Consider the following 24,565-nt stretch of genomic DNA (forward strand, 5'->3'; position numbering starts at 1 on the left):
TGTGTGTGTGTGTGTGTGTGTGTGTGTGTGTGTGTGGTGAATAAATGAAGGCAGTTTTTGTAAAACTATTTAAAATACTTGAAAATAATCCTTTCAAAGGATTCTTAGAAAAGTGTTATAAAGAAAACACTTCAGAGGTAACAGTGTATTATAAATCCTTCACTTGAGAAAGAAACTTGTAGTCAATGTGAGGTATTGCATATTGCCTACAAAGCAAAACAGAATTTTGCAGAAGTGTTCCATGACCTGTTCACTGGTGTGATGTGTTGCCAATTGATTCAGAGGCCTCTGAACTTCGTTTTTGTGGTAGTACAGTTTCTCCAAGTTACTTGCATGTATTTCGGCAGTGGTGGTGGTAGGATGTCCTGTATGTAGCTGCTGGGCTTCTGAAGGTAATGCATGGCTATGGGAAAAATTAAACTTAAAATCCATCTTTTCCAGGGTTTGATACCCCTATTATTTGGCCAGGAATATACTGGCTTTCTATAGTGATGTTGATGAGGCTTAACCTAAGTGAATGACCATACCTTATAGTGCTTTTTGAAAGTGTTGGTTAGTAGACAACCAGGGTGCATATTTCCCAACTCATTGAGAGAAAGTGGAATACTTTCAGTTATAATTTTAACTAAGCACCAGGCTCGTTTTATTCAGAAATGAGATGCTTTATTGAAGCAGATGATAAAATCAATGTTGAGTACTGATAAAAGGAGAAACTTCAGACCGATTGCCTGTAATGTTGCCATGTCTGTTTACATCGATCAGTGCTAGTGAATTTAGAAGAGGTGAGAATGGTGAAATGTGAACTGACTCCTCATGTAGCAGGCGGTATGTGCTACAACAGTAAAAGTTTAGGAAAAGGAAATTTTCAGAATCTTTTTTAAAAATGCAATTCTCTCTCTCTTAAATCATTCTTCACATTTTGGAAGTTGCTTGTTATTTTAGCAACGTAAACTGTGTTATGTATAACTTAATATACCCTAGAGTTATCAGTTTTTGTATACTGAAAGTTCAGTTTATGGGACAATAGTTACAAATTATATTTGTTTTTAAAAGTATTTGATACAAATGGAGCTACAAGCTGTTGAACTCTTAAGAAACCAAGCATCTCTTTGGTTTTTCTGCTTTATGAGAATTAGGTAAAAAAACAATAAAAACAAACTAAATTATTATTTATTTGGAAAATTATTATGACTCCCATTATTAAGCAGCCATAAGGCATTAATTTTTGTAAAAAGGACTGAGAAAAAGAGGAGAAATGGAACAAAACTCAGGAAATACTTTGAAATTTAGTTAGTCTCAAGTTTTTGCTATCACTTTCTGTTCTTCATAGTTGTCTTCCTATTTATCATGGACTTCTAAAGACTGAAGGTTATCCCAGATTGAAACAAGCTTTTATCCTTTCACATGTCAGTTTATTTCTTGTTTTAATGTATATCCAAACATAGACCATTTTCTTCAACATGCTGCGGAAGATGGTGGAATCTGAAGTAGGTGAAAAGCAAGAGAAGTCTGAGGCTGTGTTGTGCAAAAGGCCTTGCCACCATGTTACATGAGGGATATGCTTGGCAGAATCCCAGAGTGCATTCCTTGGCCAAATACTTGAAGATGTTCTGTGCTTTGCAACATTTGAAAGTACCTTTCCCTAAATCTGCAGCCTGTTTTGTAAGCCAGTCAAATGCAGAAGCAGTGCTATCATCATTTACATTTCTACCTTTGAATCTTGGATCTGACAGTTTTGCAACAACATGAACTTGATGGCAACAAAATTATGTTGCTCTGTACTTTCTCCCACTCCTTTGAGACATAGTAAAGAGGACAGAAACAGATCCACCAGCTATGCCAACAAGAGGAAAGCACAATCAAATAATGCACTGCCTTCCTTGTGACAATGGCATTGCCCTTCCAGTATTGGAATGCACCTTGCTCTTGCATTTGAAAATTATACTCTCTGTATACTACTCAGGACTTGCTTGTCCTCCAATGTACAGGAATTGTGATGATCTAATTCTGTACATAAAACTCTTTTTGTTACAGTTTTAGAAATAATTTTGGATTAGTGAAGTATGAATTCCTCGTCTAAAAAATTTTGTCCATTATTCTAAAGCAAAAAAATTTACAAGCCAAAAGAAATTAATTCTTTTGGGAACCTACCCCCAAAGGTTTCAGAGGTTCAGGCTTTCCTCTTTAATTTTACTGTTTTTTCTTGGGCTTTCACATATGTCACATGTGCTCATATACATAGCACAAAATAATGTCTGTTCAACATTTGTTTTATTTATACTCTGTATCGGAAAATGTGCATGTGCACAGCCTGATTCATGCCCATGTCTGGTTAAACAGCCTATTTTCTTAGTCTGTGTGGTAATGTCAATTTTTTGCCATAATACAGCTTTCTAGGGTTAACGCTTGACTTCACCCCCGGAGGCACACTGCTGTCTCTCAAGACAGATGGATGCCAACAACAACTAAAGAGGATCTGATCACTTAAATATATGGTAGCTCAACTCGTTGATTTATAATAAAATATTAATTTTGTGTTATATCCATGTGTCTGCTGCCCCTCATCTCTCTTCCTCTGGCGTGGTCATGCAGAGGTTATAAGAAGCATTTGTTTCTGCTTCAACTAACCATGGTTTGTTATGTCTGAATAGGGAGCTACAATGCAAGCCAGGATTGTAATCCATTATTTCAAGTCTTTCTGCTCAGATTTAACTATGATTTAAATTAGCCACAGTTCATCCCAGTACTGACCTAGACAAACTGTGGTTGGTTAGGTGAAAACAGAAGCAGTTGCTTCCAGTCTCCTTTTAGTTGCTCCAGGTGGGTTAAGGGGAGAATAATTCATGCACTCATGGCTCACCCAAGCACATGGACTTCTGTTTCAGTGTATTTGAAGAAGTATGCATGCACACGAAAGCTCATACCAATAACAAACTTAGTTGGTCTCTAAGGTGCTACTGGAAGGATTTTTTTTATTTTGTTTCGACTACGGCAGACCAACACAGCTATCTACCTGTAACCAAGCTCATTATTGTAGTATGAAACTGTGTCAGAACCCAAGCTATTGTGTGCAGGCTTTTGATTTTTACAACAAACAGTACAACTTGTTTAGAACATTAAGATTAAAAGTACATTGGAACCTCGGGTTGTGAATGTGATCCGTGTGGGAAGCACATTTGCGACGTTCGCAACCCGCAGCGCCATGTCTGCGCACGCTTGGGTCTCAACTTGGCGCTTCTGCGCATGCACGAAGCACCGAAACCCAGAAGTAACCCGTTCCGGTACTTCCGGGTTCAGCGCGGTGCAGAACCCAAAATCGCGTAACCTGAAGCGTCTATAACCCGAGGTACCAATCTATTTACTTTCTTCACTTAGGTGAGATATCGATCTGTCCTATCTATCTATCTGTCTGTCTATCTGTAGCATAGTGTTTGTACCTTGCTTGAGCTAGCAGTGGTATTTTCTTTTTTTATATATAAGAAGAAATAATAAAATAATATAATAAAAATACAGAAAGTGTAGACTTAGTTATGATATACAAGTGTTGATGTCAAATTGATCACTAGCTCCACTTGTAAGTGGAATAAGCCTCTGCATCTTTTTTTCATCCTTCCCAATTCATCCAGCACAGCATTAGTAGCCAGGAAATTTGTAACTGGAAGTCATTTCATACCTGCTGAAATAGTACTTCAGGGCAGTCTTGCTACTTTCTTTGGACTTTAAAACATTTGTTTTGTAAAAGGAATGGTGGTTCCTGGAAAAACAATGTCATGAAAGCTTTTCCTATCTGCATGTTTTAACAGTGAGTAGCTTATTGCTATGCAGTTTTGGTCCCACTTAATACAAGCACCCGTCCTCCCTTTCTGCTATATCATATTGTCTGATTCAAAACAGCTGTATACAAATGGGAATTGGTAAGTTAAACATTTGACCGGTCAAAACGGTCTTTGAGTTGACTAGTTAAATATTGACCCAAGCCATTTCCTTGGCATATATTTTCGGATAGACATGTTTGCTGCTGCTGAATTCTGAAGTAGTTTCTATTTGGCTCTGATCATTATACAAAACTAGAATGGAAACAGGTTCAAATTAATTGGTGGAAATGCAACAGGTAATGTGTCCAATATGAGATAGAGCAGGCAATCTTTTGCTAGATGGGATTTCCTTCAAATTGGGGTTGCATCATTCTGCTCTAACGTGCTTTTAAGAGAATGGGAAAAAGTGTAGTACAGAGTTTCTCCCAAATTTTAAAGTTCAAATTCAGTGTACTGTAGGGAATGCTTTTTGATTATAACTTTCCTGTCTGCTAAGGTCAGGCAGTAAGATTCTGTTGGGCCTCATATCCTCCAGAAGTTGAACTGTGGATGGATAGGATAGGGCCTCTTCTGTAGTGGTATTGCAATTCTGGAGCCAATTCCCTACAGAGACCAGCTTCGATCCTTCATTGTGTACTTTTAGCCAATCAGTGAAAACGGTTTTATTCTGACACATTTGGAAGCTAGCATGATGTGCTTCTTTGGCTATTCATAGAATCCTATAACTGTAGAGTTGGAAGAGATTCTGTGGGTCATCTAGTTGAACCCCCTGCTATGCAGAAATCTCAGCTAAAGCATCAATAGCAGATGGCCATCCAACCTCTGCTTAAACACCTCCAATGAAAGAGAGTCCACCATGTCAATTCCACTGTCAAACTGCTCTTATCATGAGAAAGTTCTTATTGTTGTTTAGTCAGAATCTCATTTCTTGTAACTGGAGCCATTGGTTCACATCCTACCCACCAGAGCAGGAGAAAACAAGCTTGCTCCATCTTCCATGTGATAGCCCTTTAGAAATTTGATGGCTATTATATCTCTGCTGTTTTGTCAAGATACATTGGTTGCATAAAAGTTTTATTCATTTCACTGTACAACTTTGATTTTGTTAGCTTTTATCTTGACTTCCTTGAATTGGAGATTCTGAACTAATAATTTTAAAAGTGAAGGGACTCAATCTGTTCAGAAGTGATGCAGTAGCCCAGTTCAGATGATGGTCTTACTGCTTTATATGGTGAGATACAAACAAGCCTCTTGCTGGTTCAAACAGTCCATTTGCTCCTCCCTTTTCAGCACACCTGAATGCAGTGCAGAAGTTTCTATAGTTTTCTGTTTTGCATAAACTGAGCACCATGGTTATCAGTTTTAGGACAAGCCAGAATCCTAAAACATGATCAAATCCTATCTTAATGCATTGCCTTTTGATTTTTGGCTTTTTGGGAAGCTCAGTTTGCACATAACTGCTCCATTCTTTCACCGGTTTTGCACATGGAAGAGCAGCAAGGATATGAGTATGTGTATGAATATCTTACATGTTATGGCTTATTAAAGCCAGGGTTTGATTGTGTGTACTGGGTTCATTGGGTCAAGTTAGACTTTTGGCTTCTTCTGAAACAAAAGCATAGCTTCCTACTTGTATGAAATTGCAATTTGTGATTAACTAGGGACTTCTTGGTTCAGTTGCTGCTTGGACAGAAAGCTTGATTATATATTGGCTTAGTAAGATGAGAGATGGTTCTCCAAGATATCTAGCTAGACTTTAAAAGTTTTTATTATAACCTTCATTGTGCATGTTTTAAAAAATCTTCCAACTTTGTAGTCCTAACACATAATTGAGGACAGCATTAGTATTGCGAAATGATCAGTGATTTAGAATCATATTGGAGATTGAACTAGTAGGCTACTCTATAGTATAGTGATGAGACAGCCATTTCAATATGGTTTTGAAGAGTAATGCTATTAGTATTATTTAAATTAATTGGAAATATGCCTAAAACAGCAGTGAGGGATTTCTTTAAAGCATCAGGCTATATCTGAAAGTCATTGTAGGTGGTTATGCTTATTATTAACATATTTATGTATTACTGGAGTATGAATGATGACTATTAACTGAGGTGGCTGAGGATTTTTGCCTTAATCTATGGTTTATCATTAAACAATTGGGTTTCATACATAAATAAAAAGCCCTCCTGTTAATTTCACTTACCGTATTTTTCGCTCTATAAGACGCATCAGACCACAAGACACACCTAGTTTTTGGAGGAGGAAAACAAAAAAACAAATATTCTGAATCTCAGAAGCCAGAACAGCAAGAGGGATCGCTGCGCAGTGAAAGCAGCAAATCCCTCTTGCTGTTCTGGCTTCTGTGATAGCTGTGCAGCCTGCATTCGCTCCATAAGACGCACACACATTTCCCCTTACTTTTTAGGAGGGAAAAAGTGAGTCTTACAGAGCAAAAAATACGGTACTAAAGCATTTGTAAAGCATTACATTAATGATTTGTCCAAGGTTATACCTTTATTTGCAAGGTATAACAAGATTTACTACTAATCTCGCATGTGTAAATTATCTAATATGTCTTGCTTTTCTTACTTTGTTACCCTACTTTTCAGCCAAGGTTGTTTCCCAGATAAATAGTGTAGTTGATAATGTGAAAGTATAAAAACATTTAGCTTCTCTTTAAGTGTATTTGAGACATTTATATTGCCATAGGCATATTTCAGTAAGCAAAAAACAAATGATTCAGCAGTGACTCAGATCAGTAGCTTTTGTTACACATTGGACTAGTAATGCACTAACAGTAAGCTGAACACCTGATCGCACCAGCAGTGCAAGGCTCACTGGTAATATGCATGATAGTGTGGGGGAGGGGAAATTGCAGTGATACTTAAATCTATTTCCCGCGAGATCCTATTGTCTAGTGAAACTGAGATGGTTACTTTTGCATCATAATTACTCAGTGATTGATAGTTTGTAGCTGAATGTGTGAACTGATTCCTCTGGAAAAGGTTGTATTTGAAGTAAGATATAAGTTCTGTGTCTGTGATAGCTTACTTATGTTTGCAAGACAACATCAGTCATCAAGTGATAATAAAACACGTGTGAATCAGTGGTGTGTGTTGCAAAGAAGAATGTCTGATATCTTACAGAGTTTTGTGCAGTGTGAAGATCTGTTAATACAAACTGCTGGAAAATTAGTCATGTATCTGGTATCGGGCTTGACTCACCTGTCAGCTTGGAACAGAGCTTCTGATAATCACATATATTTGGGGTTATGAATGTGCAACAGTTTTGAAAGGGAAATAATTTTGAAACTTCCTAATCAGAGTAGTTTCTGAATTAGTATTTTTCTTTGCCTTTGCAGATGACTATGGATGAAAAATATGTGAACAGCATTTGGGATCTTCTGAAAAACGCAATTCAAGAGATTCAGCGTAAGAACAACAGTGGTCTCAGCTTTGAGGAACTCTATAGGAATGCATATACTATGGTATTACATAAACATGGCGAGAAACTATACACTGGACTACGAGAAGTGGTTACTGAGCATCTCATAAACAAGGTATCTACGTGCAATCAACACCATATGCAAATTGGAAGCAAATGGCTAAGGTTCTAGAAGAAACTCATTTCTACTTAAGGCATATGGCTGTCCTTAGAGAATCATACACAATGTTCTGGTTACATTATGATTGTTTTCCGCATGTTAGCAAATGCTAGACAAAAATTATAAAATTTAGCTTCTTGCACTGGGACGTTCTCTTCAGACACAGTGAAACTGTTACTAGTAAAAACTATTTATAAATCACTTTTAATATGTAGAAAGTTTTTACAGTCTTTCTCGTGTTTACATTCACAGCTATGTTATTCTTAAAGTAAGCCATATTAATTTTACAGGTGAGACTGAGACTAAAAATTATTATTCGCCAGAAAACAGAAACTTCTAATTTCTTTTCTTGTGCACGTAGGAAGAAGCATGGGAATCAGAACAGAGGCCACTTGTGTTTATAATGTCAAATCAGTTTTGGTGTCTCATCTGAATGAAATCACGTTTCATTCAAACCAAAAAAAATGTAGTTTTCCCACAAACCAGGATCCCAAGTCGGGATTTGATCCTGGTTTGTGGGCAAACTATGGTTTGCCAAATTTGTATAAAATGATGAATGATTGTTTACTGCAAACCAGAAATGAAAGCTTCTAATTTTGTTCCTCACATGGAACAAGGGGGGATGAAATGCTTGAGCCCAAGACTTGCAACACCAAACCTGATTTGGCATATTATTTGAATGGAACTATTGCCGTGGCTTGTTGTCATGAAGGTGAGCAGTGTGAGCCGGCGGCTAGGCACTCCCCTTTCACTTCTCATGCATATGCAAATAGTGTAAAGGTTGCCACAATTTTCAACACATTTTTTTTTTTTTTGGTAATGTCTGAATACAAGAAAGAGTGATTCATTCAAAACACAATTAGTGCAACAGCTCAGGCCTTGTTTAGACCTTACATTTGAACTGGATGATTGACTTGCTCAAGACCACATACTTCATCATTCCTGGCTAGCAGGACCAGTGGTCAGAGATGATTGGAGTTGTAGTCCAACAAACAGCTGGGGACCCAAGTTTGAGAAACCCTAATTTAGTGAAACCTTTCATCTTTCACAGATGTTGGTTCACACTTTATGGTTGGTGATGGAATAAAGCAGAGAACTCTTACCCTTGGGGACCCGGGGCACATTTGGAATAAAAAAATGACTTCTACTTCTAAAAGAGCAAAATAGAGACAGAACCACAAAATGCTGTAGGCACACTCACCCCCCTCCACCACAAAAAAAAAAATCTGTGAGGTTCAAGGCGCCTACCACAGCAACTGCCATGCTTGTTCACAGATAGAAAACTTTTTACAGTGTTCTGAACAGGTGGCAAAGTCGGTGTCTACCGTATTTTTCGCTCTATAGGACGCACTTTTCCCCCTTCAAAAATGAAGGGGAAATGTGTGTGCGTCCTATGGAGCGAAGAAGCCATAGCCCCGCGACCCTCTCCCGACTGGAGAGGTGACACGCGGCTATGGCAGGAACCTCTACAGCCCCGTGTCACCTCTCCAGCCGGGAGAGCACGCGCACGGGGCTAAAGAAGCCCCCCGCGACCCTCTCCCGGCAGGAGAGGTGACGCGCGGCTATGGCAGGAGCCTCTATAGCCGCCCATCACCTCCCCAGCCGGAAGAGCGCGTGCGGGGAGTGTCTGCAAGCCTCGCGCACCCGGCAGGAGGTCCCACCGGGTGCGCGAGGCTTGAGGCGGCAGCCTGTCGCCCGATGCACGGGGAGCCCTCGGGAGGGCTCCCCCTGCTTTGGGCGAGTGTCTGCAAGCCTCGCGCACCCGGCAGGAGGTCCCACCGGGTGCGCGAGGCTTGGTGCGGCAGCGGACTGCTTGCGCGCACCTAGAAGCTTGGGGCGCGCTGAGCTCAGCACGCCCCAAGCTCCTGGTGTAGCGCAGCGATCCGCTAGCCCTGGGAGAGCCCCGCGGCTCTCCCAAGACTAGCGGACTGCTTGCGCGCACGCAGAAGCTTGGGGCGCGCTGAGCTCAGCACGCCCCAAGCTCCTGGTGTAGCGCAGCCATCCGCTAGCCCTGGGAGAGCCCCGCGGCTCTCCCAAAACTAGCGGACTGCTTGCGCGCACGCAGAAGCTTGGGGCGCGCTGAGCTCAGCACGCCCCAAGCTCCTGGTGTAGCGCAGCGATCCGCTAGCCCTGGGAGAGCCCCGCGGCTCTCCCAAGGCTAGCGAACTGCTTGCGCGCACCTAGAAGCTTGGGGCGCACTGAGCTCAGCACGCCCCAAGCTTCTAGGTGCGGGCAAGCAGTCCGCTGCCGCCCCAAGCCTCGCGCACCCGGTGGGACCTCCTGCCGGGTGCGTGAGGCTTGGGGCGGCAGCGGACTGCTTGCGCGCACCTAGAAGCTTGGGGCACGCTGAGCTCAGCACGCCCCAAGCTCCTGGTGTAGCGCAGCGATCCGCTAGCCCTGGGAGAGCCCCGCGGCTCTCCCAGGGCTAGCGGACTGCTTGCCGGCACGCAGAAGCTTGGGGCGCGCTGACCTCAGCCTGCCCCAAGCTTCTGGATTAGCGCAGGGGTCCGCTAGCCCTGGGAGAGGCGCCCGGCTCTCCCACGCTAGCGGAGACCTTGCCAGCACGCAGAAGCTTGGGGCGCGCTGAGCTCCGCACGCCCCAAGCTCCTGGTGTAGCGCAGCGCACCTGGGGGGGAAATAAATTTTTTTCCCTTTATTTCCCCCCCAAAAATCTAGGTGCGTCTTATGGAGCGAAAAATACGGTAATTGTGGCATGTAATTAAATGTGAACATGTTAAAGGGGACATGTTGAATGTTGGAGGGGCCGAGCCAGTGCAACCTGTTTCATGCATTATGGATTTTATAGGGGATATTTATGAGACCTACTATGGGTGCCATGTGAGGTACCGGCTGTCATACTAGTGTCCATGTTGGTGCCCCTGACATAAAGACTGTGTCACAGAAGTAGCTGTGGTGAAAAAAAGTGGTTGTCTGCTATTGGGTCTGGAAAGTGTCATCTACTAAAGTTGATTTTGGTGGTCAATAGCCTAGTGAATTAGAGCTGTCTTTGCCCGTGGTGGTGACTGTGCCACCTGCTGATATTGACTCAGCTTTGGGACTGCTGCAACTAGTGTGAATGTATCATTTTGGGTAATGGGAGTTTCAAGGCCTATTGCTGCAGAGGTATGGTTGGCTCAGCTCCATGTCTGGATCGCATTCTACTGTGACAGTAGCGATAGGAAGCAATCACGAGGAATGGATTGCTGACACAGCTACTTCCTATGTTATCATTGCAGCCATTTGGAAGTGACAGGCACACTTGTGATAGTCTTTTGTCATCAGTCTCGTCTTGTTTGAATCTGTTTCATTTAGTTCAGGGGTCAGCAAACTTTTTCAGCAGGGGGCCGTTCCACTGTCCCTCAGACCTTATGCGAGGCCGGACTATATTTTGAAAAAAAAAAATAATGAATGAATTCCTGTGCCCCAGAGATGCATTTTAAATAAAAGCACACATTCTACTCATGTAAAAACACACTGATTCCTGGAAGATCCGCGGGGCGTATTTAGAAGGCGATTGGGCCGGATCCGGCCCCCGGGCCTTAGTTTGCCTACCCATGATTTAGTCTTTCCCGAAAATGACAAAATATATTTGAGAATACAAGGACAGATTTTGCACCTGTATATAAAATGCACTCAACCTCAGATATGAATGGTTTAGGTTGCTGCCATTGTCAGAAAAAAAGATAGAAGCAGGAACACCAGACAATTCAGAAGCACACTTTGCCATCTTTCAGAAGCATTTCAAAACCTTTATTGTTTAGGCCTAGTTTCAGAAATCAGGGCTAAACTGACAGAGGATTGAAGAGTTTTTTAAAATATAGTGTTTTCTAGTTCTTCATTTTTGTATTGTTTCATTAATTTAGGAGGGGGAAGGTTGTTGGAAAAAAATAAACTTCAGGGTCCTCTATTAGAAAAAAACACTGCTACAGCTTTGGGATTTGGGGAGGCCTTGTGTGTTTTCGTAATGCTGTCTTGGGCACTACAACACAAACCACCTTGATGAAGCCTTATGCATTTAATATTTGCTGCTTATAGTGGGACAGGTGTGCTGAGCACAGCATATCCCTTTAGCTCCACTCATGTATACTTGTAAGTAATTGGTGTACACATCACCCATGGAAAATCATAACTACATTGGTATAAAACCTTTAGGAACAATACTTTTAAAATGTTCCAAATGTCCTAACAATATCCCGTAAAGCAAGAGTTCAGTTAAGGGTCAGTTCAGGATAATAGTCTGGGAAGATTAGTAAACTGCTACTTGCTAATCACTGTATACAATTTTAAATGCATGCATTCATGTTTGGAATACAAAATTGTTACTGTTTGGAGTGGGATTTCTTTTTATTTTTTACTGTGGCGCATATAGGAAGTATTCCTTTCAATTTGTTCTAATTTGTTTGCTGAATCTTCACTCAGACACTGGTACTTTAAACAAAAATTATATAACCTAGTAAGACAGTGAGCAATTATTGTTAAAAATCTATTCATGATTGTACTTGTTGGTTGTCATTATCTGCAAGCAGTGAACGTAAAACTTAAATGAGCAAATGAAAGCGTGCAATTTTTGCATGAAGTATGAAATACTAAAACACATATTGTGATTCTTCAGCAGCCCAATTTTATGTACAGTGGTGCCCCGCAAGACGAATGCCTCGCAAGACGGAAAACCCGCTAGACGAAAGGATTTTCCGTTTTTGAGCTGCTTCGCAAAATGAATTTCCCTATGGGCTTGCTTCGCAAGACGAAAACGTCTTGCAAGTGTTCCAATTTTTCCCCCGCTCCCCCCCCCTTTTTCTAAGCCGCTAATAGCCTTTTAGCCGCTAAGCCTTTAATAGCTGCTAATTCCGCTAAGCCGCTAATAGGGTTGCTTCGCAAGACGAAAAAACCGCTAGACGAAGAGACTCGCGGAATGGATTATTTTCGTCTTCCAAGGCACCACTGTAGATAGAAGATCTTCTAACATGACTAGCATCTAGTATATGCTAAAAATAGGAGTCATTTTTCTATTTTGTATAATCTGCTGTATAATCTATAGTTGTCTTAAGCACTTGACTTTCATGAAGCTTCTTTGCCTTGGAAAGAAGGGCTGCATAGGTGATAAATGTGAAGTAACTTTAGTGAGCAGATAACCACTACATACTCCATACCTATTCTTCCTCAAAGAAACAGGTTGCAATCAGTGCTAGAAACTCAGCTATATAAGCTAGAGGCCAAAGGTTACAGTTGGCAAAACAAAATGTTGAGTTGCCATTTTGGGGCAAGACAGCTCTAAAGTCTTTTTTCCCAAATGATTTGCTGACTGTGATTGATTATCAGTTAAACATCTGGGTAGTTCAGATGATAATCTTGAGCTAGATTAAAAACTTTGAGAAGAAAAGCCACTTTATCCAGGGATCGTCCACATATATATTGGCCTATTCCTACTGCTTTATCTTAATGGTGACACAGACCATGCATAACATAAAAATATTCTTCACAACTGTGAGCAGGGCAGTAGGGTGGGGTAAGTGAAGACAAGCTACAACAGCTAGCTATAACATTGTTCACTGCTCCTGCTTAGGCTTCACAGAAAAAGCATTTTGGTTCCTGAAATCCATTGTGATTGTGCAGATAAAATATAACTGATAGAATTCTACAGGATGTGGTATTAGTGTGTGAAAACAATCAAGATCCAATGATCCCCAGACATGCACCTCAAGATAGTGATGTCAGGTGCCATACTGGCACCCAGGGATCTTCACTTGGTTGCCGACAAGTGGCCGACAATCAGGTGCAAAATGTGCCAGGTAACAGGTTAATTTCAAACACTGGTTGAAATAGATGTACAGGGAGTGATACAGATCAAATGCACTGTCAGTAACAGCTACATCAAGTCTCTATGTGCTATGCAGGAGAACCTAGACTTTACAGATTAAAAGTGAATGAAACATAAGGCATCTTCCCTATGACTGACTGACGGACTTCATCTTCTTTCTCCCAAAGAGTGCTTTTGTGACTTGGGAGCAGAAAGACCTCTTAGCTGGTCCTTCTGAGTAGTACTACAAGATATCCAGAACTGTTTGTTCAAGTGAATGTTACAAGAAAAACTTGAACACCTCCTTCTCAAGGACCCGGTGTTCATCACAGAGACTATGGCTGTTTGTATAGCAGGAAACAGAGCCAAGACTTCCTCTGGGATATTGCTATGTGACTTCACTAAATAATAAACCTTTTTATGGAAAAGCAATGTCAAATGCTGCTATTCTTAAAACACATGTAAATAGTCCTGAAATCTAGATGTTTATTTTGGTGTGCCTGCTACCACCTGAGAATTTTGAAGTTAAAAGGCTACAGGAGCCTAATTTATCCCCCATTCCCAATATGCCTCTATATTGTATAAACATTGAACTCAACAGCTGGTTGAAATGTAGAGACTAAGAATTTTAGTTGTGGACTAGCAAATTCTACTTTTTTAAGGATAAGAATATACAGCCTCTGACTGTTACTTGCAGCTGCTGCTAAATGACAGTCTCCTCCCCAAATTTATCCTTGAAACTGCAGGACTTTCCATGGACTACTGTAGGAATCAAAACAGTTACATGCTTGTATCACAAAAAGTAAGCTGCAAAGGGGGATTTAAAGAACAGCAAACAACTTTCAAATATTTTGAGATGAATACCTGTTAGCCTCAGATAGGATCTTTCTATCCAAAAAGGACCATTCTTTAACCTTGTAAATCAAGGCACAAAAGTTACTAGCCTGCAAAGTTTTTGCTAGTGTGTTGGTGGCTGGCTGAGGAGGGATAGAGAACTTGGTCCCACCTCCAGCAGCCTACTACATTTCTATCATCGTTATCATTTTATTTGTAAGGCTTCCATACTTGTCTTTCATTTCTGGGACATTGTGCAACATTAAGATGAATGAAAGTGTCTTTAATAGTATATTGCCTTGCTGTCTCTCCTTCACCCCTAGCTATAATGCTTTTATAAGGACACCTCATCCTCTTACTCATTCAAAGAAATCCCCCCTCCAATAAAACCCCCAAACATTTTAATTGGTTCACGGAAAGTGTTTAATTTGAGTTAGGGCTCAGTGAATGCTTAGTCATAGAAATATGGCCCAAAAACAACAACTGTATTTTAGTGATTAGGAAAAAGAGTGGTAGTGGTAGATCAGAGCCATCAGAAATTGTGAGGCATTATAGAGGAAGGCACTACATTATTTCCTCCCATTACAGTTTTATGATAAAATTAAGAGTTATATTTTAAACAACATTGAATACTTAGAATTCCAGACAGAGGTTGGGTGCCAGTATGTGGGAATGTAGGAAGCTGCCTCATACCTTCTCAGACCATCTAGCTCAGTATTGTTTACTGTGACTGGCCATAGTTCTCTAGTATTCCAGACCTGCATCTTTCCCAGCCCTACCTGGAAATGGCAGTGATTGAACCTGGGATCCTTTGCATGCAAAGCATTTGCTCTACTACTCACCTGCTGAGTTAAAAATGAACAGAGGCAGGCTTTGTCAAATGCATCCAGAACTCAAGGTCAGCAATTGCCACAGAAAGAGGGGGGAGAAATCCAGAAGAGGCAGACATCAAAAAATAAACAAGCAGGCTCCAAGAACCAACCAAGAAGCTTGCTACTCAAATCCATTTTCCATATGCCATTGTAGCAAAGAGCCGATGGCATGGTCAGTCAGCTCTTGATAAGTAAGCATGATTACTCTTCCTTTTGCATTTTGCACACATTACAAGACAAGTCCCAGTAGTACAGCAATGCACATGACTGACTAGAGCTGTTTCCTGTCCTTCCAGTAAGAAAGAAGTGTAAATGTTTGTGAGTAATATGACTTGCTGTGAGGATCACAAAATTAATTTGGTTATGCTTCTAGGAGCTTCAGGGCTAAATGTATCATTTATCCTATATGGTAAAGCTGTCTACACTGCTAACAAAATATGATAAATTAAAAAGTTTCATCTATATATTTCATTTATATACTCATGAGTCAGACTATCTGCAGACAATACTTGCCTGTTTTTTAAATGCAAAGAGCTTCCTAATAGTGGTGTGATTTGAACTGGTAGTGTGGTTATTTGGCACGTCTTTTTGCTCTTTCTTGTGACAGTAGCATAGCAGTAGCATAGCATAGTAGCTTTCAATAACTTGTATTAAATAAGTTGCCTTGGTTATTTTGAAACATTCTGTTTGGTTGCAGGTGCGAGAAGATGTGCTAAATTCATTAAATAACAACTTCCTCCAAACATTAAACCAAGCATGGAATGATCATCAAACAGCAATGGTGATGATTAGAGACATTCTAATGTATATGGTAGGTAATGTCTTATTTTTCTCTCTCTCTGGAGCTAGAAGTATTTAGTCGTAAGAACAAACCTGTAGATCTTCATACTCATGGAAGAACTAGACATGATAAGTTGAAATCTTTAACTGATATGAATGTGGAGCATACACACACTGGAGTCCACTTTTCCTCCTCAGTAGTTTCATTGTGAAAGGTTCTTTTGGGAAGCTGAGATTGGAATAGAGGTTAACAAGATGTGCTTACATAATGAAAGAGAAAGGCTCATATATCGGCCTCCATGTGGGGCACCTGCATAATGCATTGTTCTAGATATGCGGTGGAGTAGCTACACCCATGCCTCCATGTGAAATCTGTTGCTATCATCTCTCCTGAACTAGGCTAAAGACTGCTAATGAAATGTCAAGAGATCAGGATCAATTGTTGTTGTTGTTGTCATTTATCTAGTGCACTCTTTCAGATTTCCACTTTATTCAAATACTGTTTTGAACTGAACACAGTTTTAGATGTTTTACCCTTTACATATCATGTCTTACTCTGTATGCGGACCATATTGTCACTGGAAATTTTAATTTTTAAATGGAAAGAGCAGCTACTCTTTACCTTTACAAGGAATCTTGCAAAGCACAATTTAGGGTTGGGTTCTTAGATCTGATATTTCCAGTGCCATATGAAAACATGCTTCTACCAAGAGTGTTTGTATTACATTGTATTACATTTTTATGTCTGCTTTCATCTGAAGAGCTCCGAGGGTTCCCAAATAGTCTCTCTTCCAAGTTTTGACTAGGACCATTCCTGTTTAGGATTAGTTACCCTGAGACCATTTTATGATGCTCTCCTCTTCCTTGCAGTCAGTGTTCTCTATTATGCATGTGTACATCTTTCATAACTCACGGGATAGATTTCTTTTTTCTTTGTATGTAGTCTGAGCTCTACTGTATTGGTCAGCTTTATCATCTTTCAAATGGCAAAGTTTTGATTGCATCGATTAAGGGTATGTGTGTGTTACATGGTGATAAACACACACATGATTTGAGAGAACTTAAATGATAGTGTGTTCCAATTTATTTATTTTGCCCTGATAATTGTAAGACAGTTGTTTTATGCAATATAAACAATAACCATTTATAGTTATTTTGGTATCAGTTTTCAAGACAAAGTGCATTGGAGGTTGTTTTGGGGAGGGGGTGACTGAGGTATGCTCATGTAGCTGTAAGCAGTCTCTGGATAAACTGCATGCGAGTGGTATTGTATACAAGCCTTATTATTTATATTTTAATTTTAGGACCGTGTATATGTACAACAAAATAATGTGGAAAATGTCTACAACTTGGGATTAATTATCTTTCGAGATCAAGTTGTACGTTACGGGTGTATTAGGGATCATCTACGACAGACATTGTTGGACATGATTGCAAGGGAACGGAAAGGAGAAGTTGTGGACAGGTACAACTGCAAAAAAATAGCTTTGATATCATTCTTGCAAGATCTTTGTTTTGTGTGCATGCGTTAATCTTGCTGCTATTGCGATTTTGTTTGCATTTTTAAATTTCATTTTTAATTATTAATAGTGGGATATATTTTACGAGGCCATCAATAAAAATTCCCTGGGTAGCTAATACTGCAGTACACTATATTATCAGAATCAAGATGATAACTGATACATTTTTTAAAAAAATACATGCCATCAATATATTCAGTATCCATTTCTTACCTTCTCTGCCACTGCAGTAGATATTTGCCTCCCCCCTCCCCCAAATTCCTTACCATTTTAAAAACAATTTGAAACTTGATTCTATTTTGGCTGCAGGTTGCCCATTGGCATTTTATGAATATATGGCTGTATATACCAGTTGCTCAACATTCTCCTTTGGAGTGTTTAGGGAGCTTCATTCTCAGCACATCTTTGCTTGTAAACAAATTGTTCTTCTGACACAGTTACAGTGTGTTACAGTGTTGGAGCTCTAGTAGATATTAACACTTTGTTAGTAATTTAAAATGTGTACACAGTATTTCAACTTGGCCAACTCCACATTGCTAAGCAAGCCTAAAGGCTGTATTCAAAGTAGTGCTGTGTGGCCCATTCTGTTGGCACAAGGATATCTGCTTGCACAGTGGAACTTCCCTTCTGTGTACTCCCAAATCTATTCCAGGGGTTCCTTCAACACTCTGGAGTAGATATGGGATTGGCATATACTGGAGATGGCGGAAGAGTTTTGTTGTGCAGGCATAAATCCTTGTGCTAGTGGAATGAGTTCATTGGATATTGCCCTTAATGCTTATCAAGATATTGATATCTACAAATTTACACAAATAAGCTAGTGTGAAGTTCCTATTCCGATTTCATAATTTAGCTATTTTCCTGTACAAAATTGCATATGGACTGGTTGCTGTGACTATTAAATTATTATTATTTTCAGCTGAGGAGTTTCTAGAGATGGAGAAAGTTGTGAAATTAGGGGATTGGTGTATGTGTTTTTGTGCACTTGAGAACACTGAATAAGATCAGTGACTTAAAGATGAAGTACCTAAAAATTTTCAGAAGAGCCAGTAAAGGAACTTTTATAATCTTGTCTAAAATAATTGGTTCTAAACAATCTCCTTACTCAGAATAATACATAACATTTGCATACACTCTCAGTGATCCTCTTAAAGTCTGTGAAACAGGCCATTGCCTGCATATTGCAGATGGCGGTGAGGATAAGGGAAGGTATCTAATGCCACCTAGTGAATTCATGGCAGCTGGAATGATAGAATTTATGACTTCATGGTTCAAGGTTCAGTCTCTTCAATAACCAATTATACCAGATCTAAATGGAGACAACCAGAAATCATTATAGCTAGGAAATCAAGTTGAGCAGCCTATCAGTTCTGAGTAAACCCGGTGTCACTATAGTCTCCAAAGAGCCCACCAAAGGAGGGATTCCTTAAACTGCCTCTTGAAGTTCAGCAGCAATACATATTTTTGTTATCTCTGCATGGGGTTAACTACTATAATCTCAGGGTAAGAGTGGAGAAGTCTCTTCTTTGTTCTCTTCTAATTCTTACATCCTTGATGAGAGGGACTTGCATTGATCGCTGAGGGTGGAAATTATATGAGGATGTTTTGTTGAATGACTTTGAAAATGCTACTTCTGCTAAAATATATCTAATCTCTACATCTGATTTAATATTTTGACAGAGGAGCAATCAGAAATGCTTGTCAGATGTTAATGATTCTAGGCCTTGAAGGAAGATCTGTCTATGAAGAAGATTTTGAAGCCCCATTTTTAGAGATGTCAGCAGAATTCTTTCAGGTACAAAATATGTTTCAAGTGTATGTGACGTTAACTGTTTATTGGTGTTAATCTGTTTAATGAATTTGTTTGGAATTACTTGCAAGTAATCTTTCTAATCATCCCCACCCCATATAAGGTTTTCAGTTGTAGATATTGACTGCTATGCTGCTTAAAGATTCACTGTCCCAAACATCCAGCAAAAATAAAATGTTATTTGGAAAATAGGAAAAAGCTTGGTTATATCCAATGCTGGTTATGCATAAGCAGAATGGACTTCCACTTATGCAGTGCAACTTTGTCTTCCTCTCCTCCTCCCTGAAACGCTTTTTGTGCCCTCAAAATCTGCTCCGGCAGGTAGGGTGGTGGCCCTCCAGAGCATAATTTGGGCTGCAGTGGGAAAGAAGAAGGCGATGCCTCACACTCTCTATATATCATACGGATGGTATTCTTCGCGCACATGGCATCTTTTCATCTCTGCCGCTTTTCAGTGGGAGCCCCCTTCCATGCATGCACTCAGATTCACGGGGGAGGGGTCCTTTGGAGTGGAATCCCATAAAGTGCAAGATGCTCCAATTCCAAAGAAAGATAAATATTGCTTCATCCACAGTCCACATAGAGACTGGTGCGCAGATGGTGGTGGGAGTGAATCCCAACCAATATCCACAAGGCTGTATTACTGGGTTCTAAATTAGCAAGTATCACTAATTAGGGGGCATGTTCAGAGCTGATGTAGCATAGCAGAGTTATAAATTGGGAAATTCCTACTTCAAATCCTGCCTGTGTCGTGGACATGAGGCCAAGCCCCATCCTTTAATCTTCATTGTGCATACTGTAATATATGGATAATAATACAGGGTTGATGTATGGATTACATCAAGGTAATAGGTATGAAGCCTTATTTCAATTAAAAATGTTTATAGTGGGGGAGTGCATCTCTAGCACTTCTTTCAGAATATTATAGTATCACATGGCGTGCTCTGCTTTGTTCCAATACAGATGGAGAGCCAGAAGTTTTTAGCAGAAAATAGTGCTTCAGTTTATATCAAGAAAGTAGAAGCTAGAATTAATGAAGAAATAGAACGTGTGATGCACTGCCTTGATAAATCAACTGAAGAGCCAATTGTAAAAGTTGTTGAGAGAGAGCTTATTTCCAAGCATATGAAAACTATAGTGGAAATGGAGAATTCTGGTCTAGTTCACATGCTAAAAAATGGAAAAACAGAAGGTAAATCCAGATTATGCTGCTTATAAGCACTGAAGTCGTTTATAAGCATGAAGTGTACTAAATATTTCTTAATATTTATTCCTTTTTGTTAGAATATCTATATTCTAGAATATTGTTAGAATATCTATATTCCTTAGAGATTTCTGTTGAAATATGAAGTGATATATGTACTGTGTTTTCCATTCCCTCAGTAGCATTATTCTATCTAAAACTGCCTAAAGAATAATTATTGTGACTAAGCTATACATACTTCCTACATGTCCAAAGATTTTGTAAGAAATGCCATTTTATTTTAGAAAACTATAATGTCTGCCCCTCATCAATGTTTACTAATGTAAACTTTTTGCTTTGCATAGTTCCATTAGCAGATTTGTATTAGTGTGTGCTGGGTATGCTTGTGATTGTAACTAATGAGTGAGATGGTAGCTCACCTGAAATGAGTTTCAGCTCAGTTCATTCCTTGCAACAGCAATAAAATGTTATGTACCTCCAAGAAACTTTTTAATAGTTTATGTGGTATTCATGCTTCCTTATTGTGATCAACCAAATTCTAGTTAAATATAATTATATTTACCAATCCTAGTTTAAAAGCCAATGGTCACTTAGCATAACATAGCATTAGGATTCATTAGGGTTTTTAATTTGTAATCTGGCATTAGTTTTATTGTATTTTGTTGTTGAATTGGACATTCTGATAATTTTTTAAAATTTAAATTTTAAACATTTATAGCTCTTATATTCAAAGACACTCAATGTGCCATACTGCTGCAGCAAATCACCATAATGATTTTATTATTTAAAATAATATAGCATCCAAAATGTGAAGAACAAAAATTAATGTAACATTTAGGACAGGTCTGTTGTGTCTGCTATTCCAGGGCAGAAGGAAGAGCCTCACAATGAGACTTAATGTTAAAATATGAGTTGACAAAAATTTGAGAACACTTATTCTGTTCATCTGCTGTCTTGTGATAGAAATACCATGTTGGTGGTAGTTAATATACTTTCCCCCCATTGCAGATCTTGCTTGTATGTACAAGCTGTTCAGCCGTGTGCCGAATGGTCTTAAGACAATGTGTGAGTGTATGAGCTCCTACCTCCGAGAGCAAGGTAAAGCTCTTGTATCTGAAGAAGGAGAAGGAAAGAACCCAGTTGACTATATTCAGGTAGTTAAACCTTACATTTCTCATTTGCCCATCTTAACTGAACTTCAGATCTGGCTGCTCTTCTGCCACTGGTGGACTTGCCACAAGAAAGGGCAAACTTTGCTTGACTCCTTTCTCATCCCTGTAGAACTGACAAGACTCAAACTTTCAACATTTCTCAGGACAGACCAAAAAAAATCACCTGCAGCAGCTAAAGCAGCTAGAATAGAAGCAAAGGAAACCCCACACAGGAGAGTCCCTTTGTAAAGATCACACCTCTTAGCAGACAGGTGGACATCATCCTTCTAAAGCAAGTGGGGCAAGTCCAAAGAGATCACTTGTTGACAAATGGCTACACCAGTGCACTAAAACGCCACCTCGGCAATTTCAGCACTGATCTTCTTTAAGCCATCTGAAGCACCTTGGAATCCTGGGGCCCTGCCTACACACTCCTAGGCAGCATCCTCACCCAAGTCACCTTGGTCTAAGGGAAGATATTCAGGATTTCATTGAAATCGCCCAGTGGTCATTGAAATGGACTGCACTCCCAGAACCTTCCCCAAATCATGCTTCCCCAAGTGTAGAACCAAAATACAGAGCAGTGAAGAGCACTTTGCTATACGCTAGAAACCATGGCACCAAGACCCAAACTGTTGAATGTTTGAATTCTAGGAAGAGCCAGAACATGCAGTTGTCATTCACTTCACAGTCCAGTATGTGAGGCTGTTGCCTGTGACTTGGACCTCCAGGAGCAAATACAACCATAATGAAAAAGAGTTGGTGGTGGTAGTTGCAAGATGGTGCTTGAGGTTATACAGGATGCATGTGAACCCTGGTAACATCCTCTTGCTAGCTGTCCTCTGCACTTGAGAAAGAAATCTATACTTAACAATGGATTTTCTTTCCCATTTAAAATACCAGGTTTTTCTAAGCTTAACCTAATGTCAAGTAAAGTGCTCTAGACACTTTGAAGCAATGAGCAAATAGTTTTCAGTCAAATAACCTCACAATGGATGTGATTTCCATACAGCATATAGTAGAAATCTGTAACATATTTGAACATTATTTGAAATAAATTAAAAAATTGTCCAGTAGCACCATAGAGACCAACTAAGTTTGTTCCGGGTATAAGCTTTCATGTGCATGCACACTTCTTCAGAAATCTGAAAGCTTATACCCAGAACAAACTTAGTTGGTCTCTAAGGTACAACTGGACAATTTTTTAATTCATTTCGACTGTGTCAGACCAACACAGCTACCTACCTGAAAATAAAAATATTCTTTATTTTTCTAAGGGTTTACTGGATTTGAAGAGTAGGTTTGATCGCTTCCTTCAAGAATCTTTCAATAACGACAGGCTCTTCAAACAAACCATTGCGGGTGACTTTGAGTATTTCCTCAACCTTAACTCTAGGTCTCCAGAGTACCTCTCATTATTTATTGATGACAAGTTAAAAAAAGGAGTCAAGGGAGTAAGTATATTTTCAGTTACAACTATCCAAATTTGTGACAAAACAGCAACATATATTTATGCAAACTTCTGTTCTCTTACGGTCCTGAAAGTATACTGTTTTAACTTTCAAAATGCAATAAGCAGTGCAGTTGAGTGAACAAATTGTATGTGCTTGTCAGAATCTTTTGCAACTGCATGAACTATATATATGTGTAAATAAAGAGAGAACTGAATAATTCTTGATTGACTTAACCACTGTTAGTCGTAGTTGTTTTTAGAATGATAATGCTGATAATTATTGACATTTAAAAATGACCTATGTTAAAAGGAAAGTGTTACTGGTGGCAGTGTCAGACGTACCGTATTTTTTGCTCTATAAGACTCACTTTTCCCTCCTAAAAAGTAAGGGGAAATGTGTGTGCGTCTTTTGGAGCGAATGCAGACTGCGCAGCTATCACAGAAGCCAGAACAGCAAGAGGAATCACTGCTTTCGCTCCACAGCGATCCCTCTTGCTGTTCTGGCTTTTGAGATTCAGAATACAGTCTCTTCGTCTTGCGGTTTTTTCGTCTTGCGAAGCACGGCTATTAGCGGCTTAGTGGCTATTAGCGGCTTAGCGGCTATTAACGGCTTAGCGGCTTTAAGAAAAAGGAAACAAACTCGCAAGAACTCGCAAGACGTTTCGTCTTGCGAAGCAAACCCATAGAGAAATTCGTCTTGCGGAACGACTCAAAAAACGGAAAACTCTTTCGTCTTGCGCGTTTTTCGTCTTGCGAGGCATTCGTCTTGCGAGGTACCACTGTATTTTTTTTCTTGTTTCCATCCTCCAAAAACTAGGTGCGTCTTATGGTCTGGTGCGTCTTATGGAGCGAAAAATACGGTACTGATGTATGTGTTCTGGTGGGTCTTGCACAGCAATACATCTCCAGCTTACAGTATGATACCTTCAAGTTCTTTGTAGTTTAGCATGCTGACCATGTAATCAGATTGCTGCTCCCCCACCCCAGCAAAATATGTTCCAACAAGTTACTGTTGCACCAAAAACTTGAAGTCCATGCCTTCGTACATTTGAAGATATGTCTCCCATTCCCACTTAGTGTTTTATCACAGTGAATCACAGACAGTGTTACTTCGTGAAGTGTGAAGCTGCCCTGAGAAGGCTGTGGCTGCCATGCTACACACTACCTGAGCAGAGCAGGATTTATTTCTCAGTAAAAATGCATTGAATGTGCTATCAGTGTTGCTTAATCATAGGATTTTGTGAGCACAATCTCTAGCGATGGAGATTGGCAGCATTTGGTTGAAAAATGATGTTTTTGTCTTTACAGCTAACTGAGCAAGAAGTAGAGACTATATTGGACAAGGCAATGGTTTTGTTTAGGTTTATGCAAGAGAAGGATGTTTTTGAACGATACTATAAACAGCACTTGGCAAGGAGGCTTCTAACAAACAAAAGTGTTTCAGATGACTCTGAGAAAAACATGATATCTAAGCTAAAGGTAAAGTTGGTCCCTGCAATCTTTTACTTAGTGACGGTTTCCCTTTTGTTTCTGGTTTCAGTCCAACATTCAGTTGTCATAATTTTAGCTAATGTGCGATCATTGCAGTATGCTATATTTCTAAATACTAAAGGTAGGGCAATAAAAAAATTTCATTGCCAGCAAAAGTCTATTCATACTGTTTTTAAAACTTAAAACTGCGGTATTTGGAACTGCAGTCGATTTCCTGCCAGAAAGCTTGAAAAG

General features: G+C 39.8%; 1 protein-coding gene and 1 long non-coding RNA gene across 6 annotated transcripts in view; both read left to right on the top strand.

The window, feature by feature from the left end:
- The window catches only part of CUL3 (cullin 3), a 49,660-nt gene that overhangs the window by 13,407 nt on the left and 11,688 nt on the right, over positions 1-24,565 (top strand). For 2 of the 5 annotated variants that reach the window (XM_081192132.1, XM_081192134.1), the window contains exons 1-9: positions 25-137; positions 7,177-7,374; positions 15,620-15,733; positions 17,007-17,167; positions 18,903-19,017; positions 19,996-20,224; positions 21,245-21,390; positions 22,665-22,841; positions 24,149-24,319. In XM_081192132.1, the coding sequence (XP_081048258.1) occupies positions 45-137; positions 7,177-7,374; positions 15,620-15,733; positions 17,007-17,167; positions 18,903-19,017; positions 19,996-20,224; positions 21,245-21,390; positions 22,665-22,841; positions 24,149-24,319 (1,404 nt within the window). In that variant the 5' untranslated portion in view covers positions 25-44. Of the gene's footprint in view, positions 1-24; positions 138-256; positions 393-7,176; positions 7,375-15,619; positions 15,734-17,006; positions 17,168-18,902; positions 19,018-19,995; positions 20,225-21,244; positions 21,391-22,664; positions 22,842-24,148; positions 24,320-24,565 lie in introns of those variants that run through there. The other 3 variants (XM_081192133.1, XM_081192135.1, XM_081192136.1) reach the window with 2 other exon arrangements.
- On the top strand, positions 10,129-13,644 carry LOC308585975. Its single transcript, XR_014007704.1, has 2 exons — positions 10,129-12,053; positions 12,371-13,644. It is a non-coding gene; the product is annotated as an uncharacterized lncRNA (long non-coding RNA).

This window comes from Podarcis bocagei (assembly GCF_964188305.1).
Source record: "Podarcis bocagei genome assembly, chromosome: 4".
Classification (NCBI taxonomy): domain Eukaryota; kingdom Metazoa; phylum Chordata; class Lepidosauria; order Squamata; family Lacertidae; genus Podarcis; species Podarcis bocagei.